The sequence below is a fragment of the Petromyzon marinus genome, chromosome 26 (assembly GCF_048934315.1).
Source record: "Petromyzon marinus isolate PM22_M1 ecotype Great Lakes invasive population chromosome 26, UKy_Petmar_22M1.pri1.0, whole genome shotgun sequence".
In the NCBI taxonomy this organism is placed as follows: domain Eukaryota; kingdom Metazoa; phylum Chordata; class Hyperoartia; order Petromyzontiformes; family Petromyzontidae; genus Petromyzon; species Petromyzon marinus.
In genome coordinates, this window is record NC_133692.1 from 2957792 (window position 1) to 2976177 (window position 18386).

The following is an 18386-nucleotide window of genomic DNA, read 5'->3' on the forward strand; positions in this document are numbered from 1 at the left end:
TTCAAATATATTCCTCTGTTCTGTGCAACATTGCTATTTCATCTCCACAGCGCCAAACTTGGCAAATCCCATTTCTCCACAGCCAGTAAGTCACAACCAAACAACCGCGCACGACAGAACGTGAGAAGCGGGCACGGCGCGTGTGTGTTTGCGAAGGGACGGAGGTGAGTGGAGTTGGGGGGGGGGGGAACCCTCTGATCTGACAACAGCAGGGAAAGTAGCAACAGCCGCTCAAGAGTTCGACTACCATCGGACTGCGCTAAGACAGGCGACTACCATCGGACTGCGCTAAGACAGGCGACTATCATCGGACTGCGCTAAGACAGGCGACTACCACTCAGGCACGTGGCAAAGCCGGTCGCGCTGGAACGTCTTCGTTTCGTCGCCTCTCGCTCAAGGGCGACCCTTTATTTTTTTGGTTATATTTGTTGACTTTAAGAAAGGATATACAGTAATATGCGAGCGCGGCCTTTCATTCTAGCGGCCACTCGCACCCTGATAACGACAACGACCGAGAGCTCGCAGGCCTGGCAATGTTTTGTAAGGCAATCACAGGTTACGTACAACAACGACATCACCACGGCGCTTGTGCCAGGCTAGGTGCACCACCGTGAGGCCACGCGGTATGTCGAAGGGTCGCTGCTTGCAGGAGGTTATGGGACAGACCCCGGGTGTGCCATGGGTTGACTTGGCTGAGATGACCGGCAGATGCATCAGCTGTGCCCCCCCACCTCCACAGTACCAACTTGCTGCATGCCCTCCGCTCTCCGTTGTTGCTGGAGGGCGACTGCCTCCAACTACCCAGCAGCAGCCTCAGCGTCTTTCACCAGCCTCCTCCTCCACAGAGGCCCATGTTGACCACCGCTGGTTACCGGTCATCGGCAAGTCCACTCAGCTCTAGATCCTTTCGTACCACATAAATCCATTTCATCCATCACGTGTCGTGCACGTTTAGCCCCATCTATCCGGCCGATCAGAAGCTGCTTGGGCATGCGGGCTACGTGACCCCAGCCAACGCAGCCTCGTCCTGGCCCCTGGTAGTTCACCGATGGGACTGTGTCCAGATCTGTCAGTACTGTGCGAGATCCTCGCACGACCCGGCTTGGGTTAAACCCACGATGATGCGAGACTTAGTATTTTAATTTCTGCGCTTAATTGAATTTGCTTTTTCCCATCGTTTGACAATTGCGTTGCCCGGCAGGAAGGAGCTTGAGCGTCATGGCAGCGCAAGAACGAATGAGTTCCAGCCACCGGTTGTTCCTTCAAAAAATGATGGCACACGGGTGCTTGGACGTTGCCAGCTCTGTAAAAGTGCACAAGGAATGCTGCCACCAGTTTAAAGGTGAGGGCGAAACTCAATAACTTGTTGGACGCATTATCTTCTATTATTCCGTTCCAATATATATATTTTTTAGCTCGGCGGTGGTGGCATATGTCTGTAAGCCAGCCAAGCTTTTTCTAGACTCCGTCCACGAACTTTTTGGTTCCAAGAAATTGTCTACGATTACCCTGCACTTGGATGTTCTCAAGCGGCTGTTTTTGACATTTTATTAACCCATCGGTTGACCATAACTTTAAGGTGTTTTATTTTTTCTCAAGAACAATCTCGAAGTCTTATTGGGCAGCATGAAACGCAGCCAATGTATGGTTCTACAAGATGAGGGCTGTTTGTTTTTGGTGGCGTCGAAAACTTGGTAGCCAAGTTGGTTAAATCAACGGATGCTGTCGGGCACCTGATTTTAGAGTTGTTTTATTGAAGGGCAATTTTCTTTGTTGTCAATTGGGAGGTCTATGGTGAGAACATGGTCTCTGTGTTTAGTACATGTATGGAGCAAATGTGGAGCGTCGAACCCAGTGGGAACAAATATTGACATCGACCTTTCATGAGAAATATTTCACATTGGTGTGTTTTTTTTCCGTGTTCTTATACTTTACGCAACTGAATGCATCCCGAAATGGCGTGTCTCTTCGTCGCAGAACATTATGCACATGACCAGCTGGATGCATTTATTGGCGTTATCAACAACCACATCCGGCCCTTCTTCATGGTGATCAAAAAGGGAACCTCTGAGGAGGATGGGAAAACGCACTACGCCTTGGTGAGTCACCTGCAGACACTGCTGTTGGAAGAGATTGGGCTTTCTGGGTGCCACGGTGGCCAGACATTTACTACCTCGCCTGGTATACAGGAGTCCGTGGGTTCGATCCCAACCGTGACGCCTGCTGTATATTTGGATTTTGCGTTACCCTCTCTCCCGCGTGGTCACGTGAATTTTTCTCCGGACCCTCCATTTATTCCCTCCACATTTAGAATGGACGTGCGTTTAGAGTGTTTGCCCGCTGTAAATGTCCGCGTGATAAGTCATTCCGTTGAGCTGTCATTTGTGGCCAGGTCGCTTCTGAAAAAGCGCTATATAGCTCAGTGGGCCTTAAGGGCCATCCATTTAGTACGTACGCATGGAGGAGGTGGGGGGGGTTAACCCAATTGTGTACGCTTGCGTATGGGGGGTCTAATGTACGTACGCATAGGAATCTTGGGGGATGGGGGAGGGGTTGAAGCCTTGATAATAATTTGTCTACATTGGCCTTCAAATGAGTTAGATAGAATGAGTTAGATAGTCCGGTTGGTGGACTATCTGTTTGCTTAAACACGTTAATATTATTAATCCTTGATCGTTTCTGCATGGATTAAATATCGGCTGTTCTATAGGATTTGGGGGGGGGGGGTTGCGACAAATTTTTGCGTACGTACTAAATGGATTGCTCCTTACCTGGTAAAATACAAATAGTTTATAGTTTTTTCAAGGCAAACTTTTTTAGTCCGAGAGCCACCCCTTAAAAGGGGTGTAAAAAAGGGGCTCTGTCGTTGGGATAGAATTGTATTTAATGTTCGAGCCGTGGTATAAAATACAGCCTGTTCTCCTATAACACCGCGTGTTGTCATAATGTGAGTTGAATATAACGCGATGAATGTATTAGGGAACAGGCTGTATTTGATTCATAATGCGGATGTGACTTGGATATAATGCGATCGAGTGAGCAGAACTACATCTCGCGTGTAGGAATATACGGGATTCTTCTAGATGCTATCCACGCGCCTCAGTCTTTGTTCAGCCTGCGTACGCATCTCACCGTGTTATCGCGGACTGTGCCTTACCCTATATCATACATTATTTATTATAACGCGATTTTTCCATAACACAGTGTTCTTTGGGAACGTAACTACTACCGCGTTATGGGAGAACAGACTGTGTATGCGAGTGCGACCACAAATCCCTAAGCACCGACCGCATTGTAAACACTCAGCCGCTGTGGGCCTTACCGGAAAAAAACCGGACTGATTCGAATTTTCCTGATATCCTACTTTTACTTGAAAAGGTGTATTGTCTTGATTTTCATGCAACGTAATAACGTTGCTGTGCCCGTCTGCCTTTCTCAGATTAATATCGAACAAAATGAAGTTACTCTCTTGGCTTCTGATTACTCAGAGGTTGAGCTTGAACTCTTCAACAAAACAGTGAGTGTGGTGTTGGTGGTAGAATATTAAGTTCCCGCATCATACTTGCACGGTTATCCCCTTCACGGCTTGCTCACAGGGTTGTGGACCAGACGGCAGTGTCATCTTGTTCCAGCAAGTGTTGGTTGGATGGTTTCCACCTCTGCTGGCTGCCATGGACGAGCAGTGGCAATTCCACATTCCTGGAGTGTGAGCAAGTCTCTCCATGGTTGTGTAATGACGACTTGACACACTTCTCTTGAGATGTCACTTTATTGAAGACACATTCACTTGATATCAGGTGGAGATCCACTTTAACAGCCCCAATTCTCTTGTGCATCTCTCTTATATCCAAACCGAGGCCACCACCCCTTTCTCGATCATTCTCGCTGACTCTGGACGCTAGCTGCACCGGCAGACTCCACCGTCCTCTTACGTCACCTGACAACGCTCCCTTCTCGATCATTCCCGTAGCCACCAGTCCCTTCGCACTCACAACTGATACCCCTGTCATTACCTCCCATGACCATTAGTGCATTCGCACTGAAGGATGACTCCCCTGTCATTACGTCCCGTGGCCACTAGTCCACTCACACCACATGCAGGCTCTATTGTCATTACAGTTGTACTGTTATTATTAATCCATTCTCACTATCATCCCAGCCACAGTGCTAACGATAGACCCTAACCCTGAGTGCTATCTGCCAGCCATAATCTGAACACTAACTTATACAAGAACGGGCATTATTCTTATAATGTGGTTATTGTTGTAGTGTCATTGGGAAATAAATCACAAGAAATCCATGTCACTTACAGTTCACTTAAGTGACATTCCGTGCAAATGTGCGGGCAGTGTTAATTATTATAATATAAGCGGCAAAGGCACTTTTATTGGGCCATGTGTCACTACACAAGCTACACAGGTGCTCTTTGTTGTTCTGTTTGCGCAACGTGCGAGCAGATGGAGCTAATAGTCGACAGCGGAGTGGGTATGGCCTCCTCTATGGACATCCTGAACCTGGTTGACCAGCTGCAGTGCAAGAAGATGAAGAAGGGCAGTGCCGAGTTGCTGCTGCAGCGCCTGGTGCAAGACAAGTGGCTGTGCATGGTAACCCCTCCCTGTCAGAGCCATCAAAAACAAAGATCCCCACTCCCCCCCACCGTGTAGCCGTAACAGACTGTAGGAGCAAGTGCTGTTAGCGAGCAGCACCTATGAAGGCTGGCGCGGCACACGAGGGACTGGGTGGCCTGCACCATGCCTGGCCGCCTTTGTCTCCGCAGTGGCGATGTTTACACATCGCAGCAGGTACTCATCTGAGGCTGAGTCTACCTAGGGGGAGCCCCAGAAAAGGTTCAGATAATAATCGTCACTGGTGGTGGCCATGAGCAGGAATTTAACTTGTGGCACCGGGTTCGTAGTGCAGGGCGCCAACCGCTCCACTCCTGCTTTCCACACTTGACCACGTTCGTTACAAAAGCCCCCAGGGAGATACAGAGAGATAGGAATTACGACCATCTCTTCTCAGTCTCATGACTTGTACAGTATGCCTTTTGGTATTCGCCAGGGATACGCTTCGGAGATGCTCGTGAATACAACAAAAATTTCAGATAATGATCGTGAATAAACTTAAATAAAACACATAAATAAGCTATTAAATACATGAAAATTATAATACCACAAATAAACATTGGTTATAATCATTTATATGGTAAATTCATATTTATTTAAAAGTATTAAATAATAGTTTGTAAATGCAGTTGTATAGTTTCCTGCACCTGATTAGCATTCCGCACTTCCAGTTAGCACGGTTGGCTACATACGTCATCGGAAGGGAGAGGTTTATGCAACGCTTATTACTGACAACGGTTTTTAACAATTATTTTCAGCATGCAATTGGGTAACCCAGAACTGTGTGTGCATTTTTGTTGCAGGAAAATGGATATTTAAGTTTAAGCCCACGTTGCCTCATTGAAATGGATCCTTTCATTCGTAGTCGCTTCAGCAATGTTGAAATCTGCTCCCTTTGTCACAAAATCGCCCTGAAGGTGGGTATGGGTGTTTTACACAGGCCTGTGTATGCGTATCTTTCCAGCGTAACCCTTTAATGTGACCGTCTGTTGTGCTAGTTTTATTAAAAAATCGGTTGTGAAAAAGAACCGGTTTTAATAGTACTGTACGTAGCCAACTGCGCTAATCGGGGGGGACAACAAGCTGAACACAAAAAGCGGTTTTCAAGTAATGGGTTTTCAATCTAGATTTAAAAAGTGCATAGCTCCAGTGGTTTCCTAATATCGGAAGGAAGAGTATTCCAGACGGCCGCAGAAGCGCATCCGAAAGCGCGCGATGCAGTGACCATCTTTGTTCGATGGCCCAACCAAAAACCGCTGCTGCGAGGATGACCAGAGTACATGCTGCACCTCGGTAACGTTTTTGCCAGACGTCCCCTAGAGTAGTAAGTTGAAATAATCGAGATAGCTTGTGTGGAGACGGAAGTGCTGGCATACATTGACCTCCGCACCCCGAGCTGGCACCATTGAACGGTTGGCTCTTCTTCTTACAGCCGTGCACATTTCTCAGTTTGTAGACAGACAGACGGACAGACAGAATTAACATTTCGATTTAAAGCTTTCGTGACTGCAGGGATTCATCGTCTTGGTTCTTTCGGTAAAGTCACGTAGAAGGGAAATAATAAAATAATGCAAAAAAATCTACATTTTTTTATTGTTTTATTTTTATTATTTCCCTTCTACGTGACTTTACCGAAAGAACCAAGAAGGAGAATTAACATTTTTGATGTTGCCCTCCGCTTCCACCCTTGCCATCTGAACTGCAGGGCCAAGTCTGTTCCAACTGTAGCGTGAAGGTCCACGCTCCGTGTTCTGCCAAGTTCTTCAAGAGGAATCGGTCTCGCGTGTGCCCTCGCTGCAAGAGTCCCTGGATCAACGAGCCCCCCGGTGAGATCTCGAAAGCCACGTGACAATGCACGTCTTGTACAATGCAAGTGTAACTTAAGAGGTTTCATTATTATTTCAAACATAAAAGCATCATAAAAATAAGAATAGATTTTACCCCTTTCTGGCAATAAAACAGGTGTTAAGATGTTCAAACACCAAAAATAAACCTTTTGTAAAGAATCAAGTTCACAGTATAACCACACGTACTTGTGGTGAACATGCTAGCAAACGAAAAAAGGTCCCATTTTGTAGCCGCTCATCCCGAGTTATAAATGCCCTTATAGTGCCATTGCCCTTGTCCTGTTTGCCCCTTTTGGCGTTCTCTGGTCTGACACTGGTAGTGAGACAAGGCCCTAATGAAGGCTGCCTCTTGTGTAGGCCAATCAATTTCAAGGACAATGCGTATATGATCAGAGCATGTTTGTTTGCATGTTCACCACAAGTGCTGTGTGTGGTTAATGCAAACTTGATTCCTTGCAAAATATTTCTATTTGATGTTTGAACATCGTAACACAACTGCTTTATTGCCAGAGGGTAAAAACCTATTCTGATTTTTTCATACTTTGATTCTGGCAAAAAAAGTCCCCATTTTTATAAAAGCATCATATTAAACTTCATTTTTAAAATTATGGTTATGAAAACGAACAAGAATCAAGTTTATTTTGACTGTCATGCAACAAACATCTCTATAAGTGTGGATACGAGGGCACTTGACGGTATCTCAATGGTAATTCTGTATTGTCACCTTCACCGGGCTGTTTTTTTTTTACACTTGCATTGCTTGGTGAGAATTTGGAAGGGACGTGTCCAGCATGACATGATGTTAATATAAGATTAGGACAAAATAACATGGAAAAAATATATGGAGCTACTGATAATCTAATCTGCCCAGGTGTGAGTGTTAACGAGTCAAACGATGTGCAGTAATCAGCATCTCGGCACTGGATTCGGCCACTGGCACCGGGTTATCTTAAAATGTGTCACATCGGAGATGATTTGTTAATTGTACCATAATGACAACAATAATGGTCCATACTTGCATTAAAATTCTCTCTACGCCAGGCTATGGTAGTGTTTCCTATGGATGTGACATTAAGGAATGGATGTCAGTTGAACAGCTGCATTCATGCAAACTGGTGGCCACTCGGCAAATTCATTTATTTTATATTTATAGTTCAAATTTAAGACAATCTCAACAAGAAAACTCAACCATTTTTTCTTATTTTATCAGGTAAGGCCCACTTAGTTATTTAGCTCTCTTTCAGAAGTGACCTGGCCACAAATGATAGCTCAACGAAGTGGATTATCATCTGGAAATTTATAGAAGCCAAATACTCTTAAACGTGCGTTGATTCTGAATGTGGAGGGAAAAACCAGAGGACCCGGAGAAAAATCCACGCGACCACAAGGAGAACACGCAAACGCCAAATATACAAGTGCCAGGGTTGGGATCGAACCCACGACCTCCTGTATACCAGGCGAGGTAGTTAACATCTCATAGCCACTGTGGCGCCCTGATTTATAGCCACATTGTGGTTATTGGATTCCATTGCTTGAGGCATCACATCCATACTTTCCACGATGGGTGCATGATCGAAGGTTGGAGCTATGCGCAATTTACCAAAGCGTGTACCTGCTTTGGAAGCAGCACAGTGTCTTATGGTGGCTTGGTGTGTGAAATCAACGTAAAAAGCTTGAAAGTGTTTGAAATGAACTGATCTGAAACGATCTTAGGGCTACAAATGTATTTTAAGCAGCATTTAAAATTATAAATACATTTTTTAAATCTGTAACTTGCTTTGTTATCCACAGACGATGAAGGCAAAAGTTCAACGTCTTCAGATGCCATGGAGCTATAAGTCTGCAAGATGTACAGATGGTGCAGCGAGTTGTGGTTACTGTGTACGTTCTTGTGCTTTACACTTTTTGGATATTTGAGACTTTTAAGTCATTACAGTAAAACCTTGGATTGCGAGTAACTTGGGTCTGCGAGTGTTTTGCAAGATGAGCAAATATTTAAAATAAATATTAATTTGATAAACGAGCGAGGTCTTGCAATACAAGTAGTGTATGTGTACGCTTTGTCTGCCGAGCATCACGTGATCACAACTGATATACGAGTGCTTTGGATTACAAACACGTTTCCGGAACGATTTATGCTCGCAATCCAAGGTTTTACTGTATGTGGTTCTTATTCCAGTGAGTATTTTTCATGCAAAATACGTTATGACAAAAAATTGTCAAAATCAATCCTGAATACAGTTCGCCATAAGCAAAAATGAATCTAAACAAATGATTCATAATTCGTTTATTTTTCAGTCAGATGATGTAGATGTACTTTCAGATTTAAATATAACCCCCCACCATCCGACAGAGCCAATGAACTCGGGTCAGCACGTGGTTAAATGTGCCAAGTGAATTTGGTTTTCAGCAAACCGGAACATTGAAAAGCAAGCAATAATTTGAAAATCGTACATGCTGTTTCGCTGGAGATTACAACCAGAAGCTCAGCTGTGGCCGTGGCGTGTTGTGAATCTTAACATTGGTCTTGGAAGCCTTTGTGTAAAATTGTCAACTAATTCATGAATGAACTGGACCGTAGTTTAAGTTTTTGCTGAATCGCTTATTTTGAGTGTTGAAACTCTTTCACAAGCTCGTCTGAGGTGGCTTGCAGACAGCAGAATAGCGAGTGGGTCTCGTAAACCTGTTTTGATTGACTTGTATCCATTTCCTTACATGCATAGGGATTCTCAGAATGCCAATTTCTTCACACGTGCAAAAAAAAAAAACCCCGTCAACACATTTCTGCCGAACATTCCGATGCAGGACCCTTGTGAAAATATTCTTGAGACCGAGACGTTTCTTAATAAAGGCTATTTAAAATCAACATTATTAAGAATACATCAAAGGGACTACGAATGTGGTCACTTCTTTTTCTTCTTGTCCTTCGCGGAATGTGGCTTCGAGTTGACAGAAACTTTCACCGCAGACGTCGACTTTGTAACAGCTGGGGAGTTGGCGGGCCTCTCTGGCTCCTTGCTGGTAGGTTCATCGGGCCGCACCTTTGCCCCTTCCTCCCACGGGAGAGTTGATCCCTGTTCGTTTAGTCCGTCTCGTTCCACAGCGTGCATTGCCTCCATCTCCAGAGCCATCCGCTGCTCCCTAATACATTCAGACAGGGTACCCGTGAGGTGTTCGCGGGGAAAAAAATATATAAGCGATTAATAAAAAACATATAAACGATTAATAAAAAATTATAAACGATTAAAACCAGGACCAACTAAATAAAATATGGAGGCATCGCAGGATTGTGAGAGGGGGTAGCAGATTTGTGGAGACATTCATCCAGCAGTGCATTCATTGATCAGGGCTGATGATGAACTCTATCCATCATGAGAACCCACATTTCACATCCGCATTAGGTTTGACCAAAATAAATAAGTGTTGCTCTTTAAATACATCTGCTGGAACAAACCAATGAAATAACATTTATTTACTTTCCTAACGTGGTTGCGTGTAGTTATTAGTGGTGTCATTACAATGCTTCAAAATCAAACTGTCGATAACCAAAGTCTACATTGTAAAGAGTCGTTAACACTCCAAGGTTTCACAGTCAGTTTTCGATCAATGACTAAATTAGAGCCAGCTGATGAATGAGACGAAACTCTTCGTCCGGGTCACTAGTAAAACTAATAACTCAATGGGCCTTGCCAGAAATAAACTAACTGCTGTAAGGGAAGATGGATTTTACGTTTGATTCTCATTTAACGTCTGGTTCTTCAATACGTATGTAAAAAAGTACGCTTAATTTATATCGTGACTTTGTATTGATGACCTTAATTAAACATGGCAATTCATACCTTTGTGTGTTTTCGTGGGCCAAAATGTTATCTACGTGGGCAGCAAGTATGAAGACGTGTGTTAGCCGTGGTGTACACAGGCCAATCAACCTCAAGAGTAATTAATATTGCCTTATAAGTCACAATAGTTACATAATAACGCTTTCATCTTGTAACTTGCACAGTATTCGCTCACTCTTAAAGAGAGAGCGACTTGAAAGCAAATCATTGGTGTAGACCCCTAACTTTTGATAAGAGGTCAAATCTTGACTTAAAACTTTCGTGACTGCAGGAATTAATATTCTTGGTTCTTTCGGTAAAGTCACGTAGATAGAAAATAAAATAAATACATTTAAATAAAAAATAAAAGCCAAAGAACCACGACGTTTTGATCGCACCACAAGCAACAGAGGTCAGTTTTAATACTTGGGCAAAATCACTAAAGGCAGCATTTTATAAAGTAGTGCCTCGTACAGAATAGGAACTTTGGAGAGTTGATGTATGTAGTTTTCTTGTATCAGACATGAAGCTTTAATTACTCTACTTGTAGTTTGCTTCCATTTTCTGAGGTTGCGTGTACATTTATACAAATTTGAAGAGACGTTGCAATGTACTCGGTGCAATACCAACACGAAAGTCGGTAATGGCAGTGGATATAATCCCAGTGCGTCCACATCAATTGCTGATTTGAAGCTTTCGTGACTGCAGGAATCCACACTCTTTCGGTAAAGTCACGTAGTTAGAAATAAAATAAAAACAAATCACGACGTTTCGATTGCAACACAAGCAATCATCATCAGGTGGGAAAACCACAGCAATATTTTTTTTGCTGAAGTGGGAGAGAGATGCCGTGGTAAGAGGTTATATAGGATGATTGCTTGTGTTGCAATCGAAACGTCGTGATTTGTTTTTATTTTATTTCTAACCACGTGACTTTACCGAAAGAACCAAAGAGTGGATTCCTGCAGTCACGAAAGCTTCAAATCAACACATTTTACATCTTTTGTAATTTCCTCCCCCCCCACCCCCCAGTTATATCCAGCTTGTGCTATCGGCATCACGTCACGAGATGAAGAATTTCACTCTGATCTTTCGCTGAGCAGTACGACTCTTCACGTTAGAGAACGGCCCACAGAAGCGAACACTACAGAGCTACCTCTGAGATCCCCTCGGGTAACGTCTGGTCCACACGCAGTAGAGGGCAGTACGGTACTTTCTACTCGCCCTGCATATAAGCATCGGGTTCATTACATGATGGTCAAACTGATATTTATAATTGTCAGAGACAAAATGTAACAAAATGAAGTAATTCATTTTTTCGTGTAGTCATTGATGACCAGGTTGAGACCATTAATATACGACTTGAGCACTAGGTTTATTCACAGGCAGCTGGCTGGATTTGAACCCAGGACCTCAGCAGTAAAAAAGTATTACTATTTTTAATTTACCAGGTAAGGCCCACTGAGCTATATTGCTCTTTTTTTCAGAATCTGGCCACAAATGATAGCTCAACAAAGTGGCTTATGTGGAAATGTGCAGCAACTGAATACTCAAAATGCGTCGTTCTAAATGAGGATCCGGGGGAAATTCCACGCGACCACGGGGAGAACATGCAAACTTCAAATATACAGATGTCAGTGTCGGGATGTAACCCACAACCTGCATACCAGGTGAGGTAGTTGAGCTGTGATAGCTCTGACCTCTTGAGCCACGTTACCACCTCGTTGCACGTGCCTCTGTGTGCACGTACCATGCCTGCCGGACCTTGATGTTTTCATTGTAAGCACGATCAGCCTCCTGGTCTTGCTCCTTTTTGGCCGCAGCTTTCAGGGCCTCGTTACGTTCAAATGCTCCAAACAGTTTCTCCACAAAAAATGCGTACAGCTGGTTTTTCCAGGCATCTTCAACCACAGTATTACCATCATCTGCAAAACAACACATGAATTGCATTCTGCGATTCAAATAATTTCACTCGGACGTTTGTATACCATTTACGACATATGAATGTAAATAGCACTAAACTCCAGCCCTTTGTCAATCCACTGCTAGATTAGGGCCTGCCTACACCGTACAGGTAGTGGCGGTTATCTGTCCCTACAATTTGGTCAGTGCTGGTGAAGGTAGGGAGCATAGAAGTACAATACAACGAATATTCAGTTTAATACGTAGGCTTTCGCGACCAATATTATTCATAAAGTTTTTTGGGTTAGATCGCGTTATTTATAAATGTGTCGTAACCCTCCACCACCCGAGACGGCCAAACAGTAAAAAATGTGTCACGTTTACAAAAGACAAATAGTTCACTACTTCAGCCCACTGGTGTGTTGAAGAGTGAGTCAACATAATTTAAAATTTTGAGTACGACGTTTCGCTGGTAATTACATCCAGCATCATCGGGCAATTTGCCAGAATAAAAAAAGTGCATATATAAATGTTTTGGAAAAAGCATAGCGTGTGTATGTATGTTGAACTTCTTTCGCACCATACATAGCCAACCGTGCTAATCGGAGGTGCGAAATTACTTGACGCACAACGATCGACTTTACGCACAACTATTCGTGGAAATCCATTCTCGGGTTGTAGCCTGTGATGACTCTTGCGTGGTGAATTCTTGCGTAGTGGACTCTTGACTCTTGTCCACTGGCTGAGCCGTTTGCGGCTCCTCGAGTTTCCACCGGCCCCATTGCTGCTGTCGCTCCGATTCCCTCCGGCTCCATCTCGCACGTGCACCACTGCAACTGTGAGCCAAGTTTGCCTCGGCGCAGGGCTCCATAGCATTTCGGCCATCCGACCTTTCCGGCACGCTCACCTCGGCACATGCTACCAGAGCCTCAAGGAACTCTAGAAAGGTGAGCTATAAGGAAGTAAATTAACACGGAACACATCAATGCACCTCACGACCGTACAACTTGCCAGAGGGGATATTCTGTTGGCGCGCCATTAATTTTATCGAAGCATTACATGTTTGAGGTGCAATGGTCATCGTATAATTGCACAAGATGTGGCCGTTGATGCCAACCACCCCACCTCGCCAACGCTATACCGCCTGCCAGCTGCAGCAAAGGCAACATGCGACAACCTCCAAGATCTGCCATAACAGTATCCCTGCCATCTGGCGTCTGGTCAAATGGCGTAGTTTTGTTGTCCTTTTCCCGCACCTCCGATTAGCGTGGTTGGCTATGTACGGTAAGAAAGAAGTTCAACATACAACTGTGGAAATAGTATTACCCTCTGGGTGTGGGCAGGGTGCCTCATGCTACATATGAATCACTTGACACACTTGGGCACCGTTGCAAATGAGATGTTGGATCTAAAGGAATTCTCCAGGTGACATCATTAACAAATTTAACAGATTCAGTTTGAAAATATATACCATAAGAATAAAATGTATTTATATTCACGGATTAACCAAGAAAACTGTCGTGTTAATAATTTTGCTTAAAAATGTTTAAACAACCAGTAATCCGGAACCCACTACATATGTAAGGGATGTCAATGGTCAGCCAGTCATCTCAGTCGACCTGTGGCATCTGGGTCTGCCCCGTGACCTGCCAGCGGGCGTTCGACACTTCACGTGGCCTCAAAGTGCACATAGCCTGGCACAAGCGTCGTGGTGACGTCACCGCCACTTAGTGGCGAATGGCGGTTGTTAGGGGTAGGAATGGAGAGGATTCCCACAAAAAGGAGGGGGGCAGTGGACCAGGAATAGTGGAAGGGGGGAGGAGCAGGCGAGATAGAGGAGGGGGGCTCGGGGCATTTTGGCGGGGAACGGATTGAGAGGGGGCTGTGGGCAAGTGTGGACTGCAGGAAAATAAAGGACGCCCCCCCCCCCAACCTCGTATCGGCTCGACATGTATATGAAAGCCAGCATGTGATGGAAGTGGCCACAATTGACATACCTCGTATGAAAGATTGCAGGATGCCCCATCTGATATTGCCGGATTGTCCAGACTCAAAATCTCCATGACTTTTGCTGCTGAGAGTGACTTGGAGATGAGCTTAAAATCCTTATTAAACATACATTTCCACACAGAATAGGGATATATGTGTACTTTTAAAAACAATATTGGACTTCAAGTATGGAAAATACATACAACTGTTCATAAACATTGTATATATATACACACACAATAAATAAAGGTCTAAATTCAATAACGTTCACTTGTAAATCATCACAATGCTTTTGCGTTGTACCACACGGGAAATAATTATGATGCCGTAATAATAAAAGACTGAAGTTCAGTCAAAGTGTGTCCGTACTCAAGAGGGGGCAGTGAACAACATATCTGGTGGGCCCACAGCTAATGGTAAACAATTAAATATTGTGAGGGTTACATTAACAATCCATAAAAAAATAGGTTGGTAGAATTGCTCTGATTATATATGCTGCATTTTTTTGCAGTGTTTTGCTATAAATGTAATTTGTATTCGTGTAATGTGAAGCATCTGTAATAGCTCGATCGTGGACTTGAACATCCTAGTGAATACTCTGGTTCTTTCGGTAAAGTCACGTAGGTATAAAATACAAAATAAAATAAATCACGACGTTTTGGGCGCAACACAAGCGTCCTTCATCAGGTGGGAAAGCAGAGTATGGATTCCTGCAGTCACGAAAGCTTCAAATCAAGATCCTAGTGAATTTCCAGAGCTTAGATCCCCACCAGACCGCTCCCAATTGTGTGCTAAGATTTCATTTTCTACAAAAATGTTAACAAACTCTGAAAATTTAAAACAGAGAGGAATGGCAAGATAGTTTAGATGCTTCTTAAACCCAATACAATTGCAGCGGTGAAAATCTTGTTATATTTTTTTCACCAAGGTTAAAGGTCATATCGGGTGTCCAGAGCTAATTCCTGGTTCCTTGCAGTCAGAATGAGCTGTTAACTCTCTGCAATGACAATTACTCAAGTTTCGATTTAAAACTTTCGTGACTGCAAGGATTAATCTTCTTTGGTTCTTTCGGTAAAGTCACGTAGAATGAGAATAAAATAATAAATTGATAAAATAAAATAACACAATAATATTCTCACGACGTTTCGGCCACAACACAAGCGGCCTTCATCAGGTGAAGGGGACGAGACTGTCTGGAGGACAGCGCTGGAGTGAGAAAGCCACGCTGAAATCACGACCTTTAAGTCTCGTCCCCTTCACCTGATGAAGGCCGCTTGTGTTGTGGCCGAAACGTCGTGAGAATATTGTGTTATTTTATTTTATCAATTTATTATTTTATTCTCATTCTACGTGACTTTACCGAAAGAACCAAAGAAGAATTACTCAAGTGTTGTGACCTATATACTGATTTGTAAAGATGAATGAAGCTTCGTATAAATATATTCTAAATTTGTTGCAAATATAGCCATAATGTAATGTACTGTATACCCTTAGACACCTAAACTTTATGCTTCTATTAGCACAGACATAAAGAGCCCTACCTACGCATTCTCCGGACAGGGCATGTTTGCTACGTATTTACCTGCAGCATCCACAAGAAGTTCCGTGCAGTGAGAGTTGGTTCGTGTGGGGAATATAAGTTGGTTTTGCAAAGGCTCCTGTAGATATCCCAGCTCTTCGACGCGTACTCTAGAGCAGTCTGGGCACGCCAAGCCTCTCCAAACACCGATCCTGTAAGCACAGTGACACTTAACCCTTTCCCATTCTGATGACATATGTGTACGTCATCAGTTTTTATTTAAAAACTAAATAAATAACTATCGGTACTGACGCTCCCACAAGGTCATGTGGGAGGGCGTGTGGCACAGTTTGGTTGCCAGCTATCGTAGAGTGCGGTCGTGTTTCTACAGTTCTCTGTGGTGAGTAACGTCTTTAAAAGCAACAGCGTTATGCCTCTCTAAATTAAATTAATGCTGAGCCGCTTGCACTTTCCAAGATTCGGCGGTGAATGGCACACCCACCCTGCAACTTACAGACGTCTCTGAATGGGAAAGGCTTAATACAATCTGACACTACTGTATAAACCCAAAGTGATTAATACAACATGGCAAAGTTTTTCAAGAGCTAATTTGCTTTTCAAAAGATGAAGCTTCTCCGAAGTGAAAAGCTCTATTCATTGTGGAATTTACCATAAAATCATGTTTTACTTAACGTTACAATAATGTGTGAAAGCAGAATATACTTCACAATAGCAAAGGGAACTGGAGTGGAATGGGTAGTTTACCCCTGATGCTGCATGCATGCGGGAGGATGGCATTATTCATGAGCTGTGACAAACACCAGGCCAGTTCTCCACTCTTGCCCCTGCACAAAACAGCACAAAACATAAATAAAGCATTACATTGGAAAACTGGAAGTTTAATTTTAGCCGGATCTATCTGGGTCTGTGACCCGGAAAATATTTCCATACACGGCACCCCACCACATGCAGTAAGTACATCTCTCTCTGGAGGCCGCTACTGGTCACATGACTATGCTGGACCAAAAATATTCATTGAGGAATTAAAACCTGGATATGGGTTAGGCTTAAAACTGTGAGAGGGTATCATAAAACGTGTGTACTATATATATAGGTAGCGGTGGATCACATAGACTACCGTATGATCAAATTGTGGTGAAGGCATTAAATAGAAAAATATTCTAAACGAGGAATCTGCCAAACATCACAATCCAAGGCTTTTGTAGATACATAAAATGACAAAATGTTGCAATTGGGAGACTTACGCGTAGTCCGTGTGATACATGTGGTATCCCAGGACGGTCAAGTTGCTCAAGAATTGCCTCATGAGCAGTCGTTTATTAGGGTAGTGGATCTGATCTAGGGGCTCTTCAAAAGCTATGGAATACAAACAAAACATTGCACGCATTATGCAGCAGGTTTATATTCCATAATGTCAGCATGCCATATTTGTATGCGTCTCACAAATATCCTTTGGGCCTACTTGTAAACTTCACCATCACATACATATCTGTGTGTAGCTTCCCATTCATCCTACCGGTCAGCCAACTAGTATCACCTTTGCAACTTCTGCATAATTTGATTTCACTCACCCAGTGAATTCATCCTCTATCTGATATGTATCCCCTTGCTACACGTGCCAACGAGCCAACAAAGTGCCAAACGACCATGTGTCCCGTGTCCGTCTCTCATTGCAACTCCCAGTGTTTTTTGTGTTGGCATCGCAATGCTAGTGAGTGCCTTACTGGAAAGCAGACGGTCGACCTGTGCCAAGGAAGGGCCCTCGACATGCACCTGACAGTCCTTGAGGAGACGCCACCACTGCATCCGACTGAGGATGAACGTGTTGTCTGGGGAGTGCGTTACACCCAGCCCGCTGTATTTGCTGTACGCTCTGCGCAGTGCTGCTATGTGCTGCAGCACCACGAATTGCACCTGGAGACGAAAACAATGGGGGGGGAACAAAAACAAAGCTTCGAATCTTGTTTGAACAAAAACAACAACTTGAACGTCGCGCCTCAATCGGGGGCTTCAGTAAACAGGGGACTACCTCTTTTCATTCCAGCCGGTTTTAAAATACGGAAATGCTGTGCTGCGCTGAGTCACGGCTGAGTTTTACTTGATTGAGCCTTGGCTGTACCAGTCTTATTTGTCTTTCGTATGGCATTTTTGGGGATTAGAGCAGATTACAAATTGATGTCGAGATTTGATAGCCATTCGACTACTTGAGGAGTAGCCGCGTGGATTTGTTTAAGATCGCCTTTAAATGCTCCGATTGGGGAGTTCGTTCACGATATGCTGCACGGACTCAGATGTCGCACCACCAACCAGTCACAAAATGGACTCTCATAAAATTTTCCATTTCTGGAGGAAGTGTCCCCACGTCTTCCATGGAGTCTCCAGATCCGATTCAAGGAGGACCAGGATCATCCTCGTTAGGTCACATCCTGGTTGGAGGATTGTGGGGTCGCTGACGATGTATTTCTGCAGCAGGTTGGTGTTTACCCACGGCTTCCCTCCATCATGCTTCGGTGATCTTGTCATGTCGCATTGCCACGAGGCTGCCTGTTATTACCCACAACCCACGTGCTTGCGTGTTTACGTTCACTTGCTATGCCACGATTCATCTGCCTTACACGTGCCTCGCTTAGCTTTAAGTTAATGTCTTACATGCACAATAGTGACA

General features: G+C 43.9%; 2 protein-coding genes across 6 annotated transcripts in view; one reads left to right on the forward strand and one right to left on the reverse strand.

Moving 5' to 3' along the window:
• On the forward strand, positions 1–10310 carry NSMCE1 (NSE1 component of SMC5/6 complex). Of its 4 annotated transcripts, XM_076069864.1 has the most exons (9): positions 155–268; positions 327–345; positions 1206–1342; positions 1978–2099; positions 3440–3517; positions 4458–4604; positions 5429–5542; positions 6331–6451; positions 8264–10310. In XM_076069864.1, exons 3-9 carry the CDS (start codon positions 1219–1221, stop codon positions 8308–8310), a joined length of 753 nt encoding a protein of 250 aa, XP_075925979.1. In that variant the 5' UTR covers positions 155–268; positions 327–345; positions 1206–1218; the 3' UTR covers positions 8311–10310. The 4 variants fall into 4 exon arrangements, with proteins under 4 accessions (XP_032816977.1, XP_075925979.1, XP_075925978.1 ...); XM_032961086.2 differs by lacking the exon at positions 327–345 and having other exon boundaries at positions 1–164; positions 1202–1342; XM_076069863.1 differs by having other exon boundaries at positions 187–345.
• The window catches only part of LOC116946155 (radial spoke head 10 homolog B-like), a 21508-nt gene continuing 11866 nt past the window's right edge, over positions 8745–18386 (reverse strand). For both annotated transcript variants that reach the window (XM_032961069.2, XM_076069857.1), the window contains exons 11-18: positions 17446–17635; positions 16966–17077; positions 16466–16545; positions 15764–15912; positions 14190–14297; positions 12841–13144; positions 12041–12215; positions 8745–9613 (exon numbers count right to left, since the gene is read on the reverse strand). In XM_032961069.2, the coding sequence (XP_032816960.2) occupies positions 9376–9613; positions 12041–12215; positions 12841–13144; positions 14190–14297; positions 15764–15912; positions 16466–16545; positions 16966–17077; positions 17446–17635 (1356 nt within the window). In that variant the 3' untranslated portion in view covers positions 8745–9375. The remainder of the gene's footprint in view (positions 9614–12040; positions 12216–12840; positions 13145–14189; positions 14298–15763; positions 15913–16465; positions 16546–16965; positions 17078–17445; positions 17636–18386) is intronic.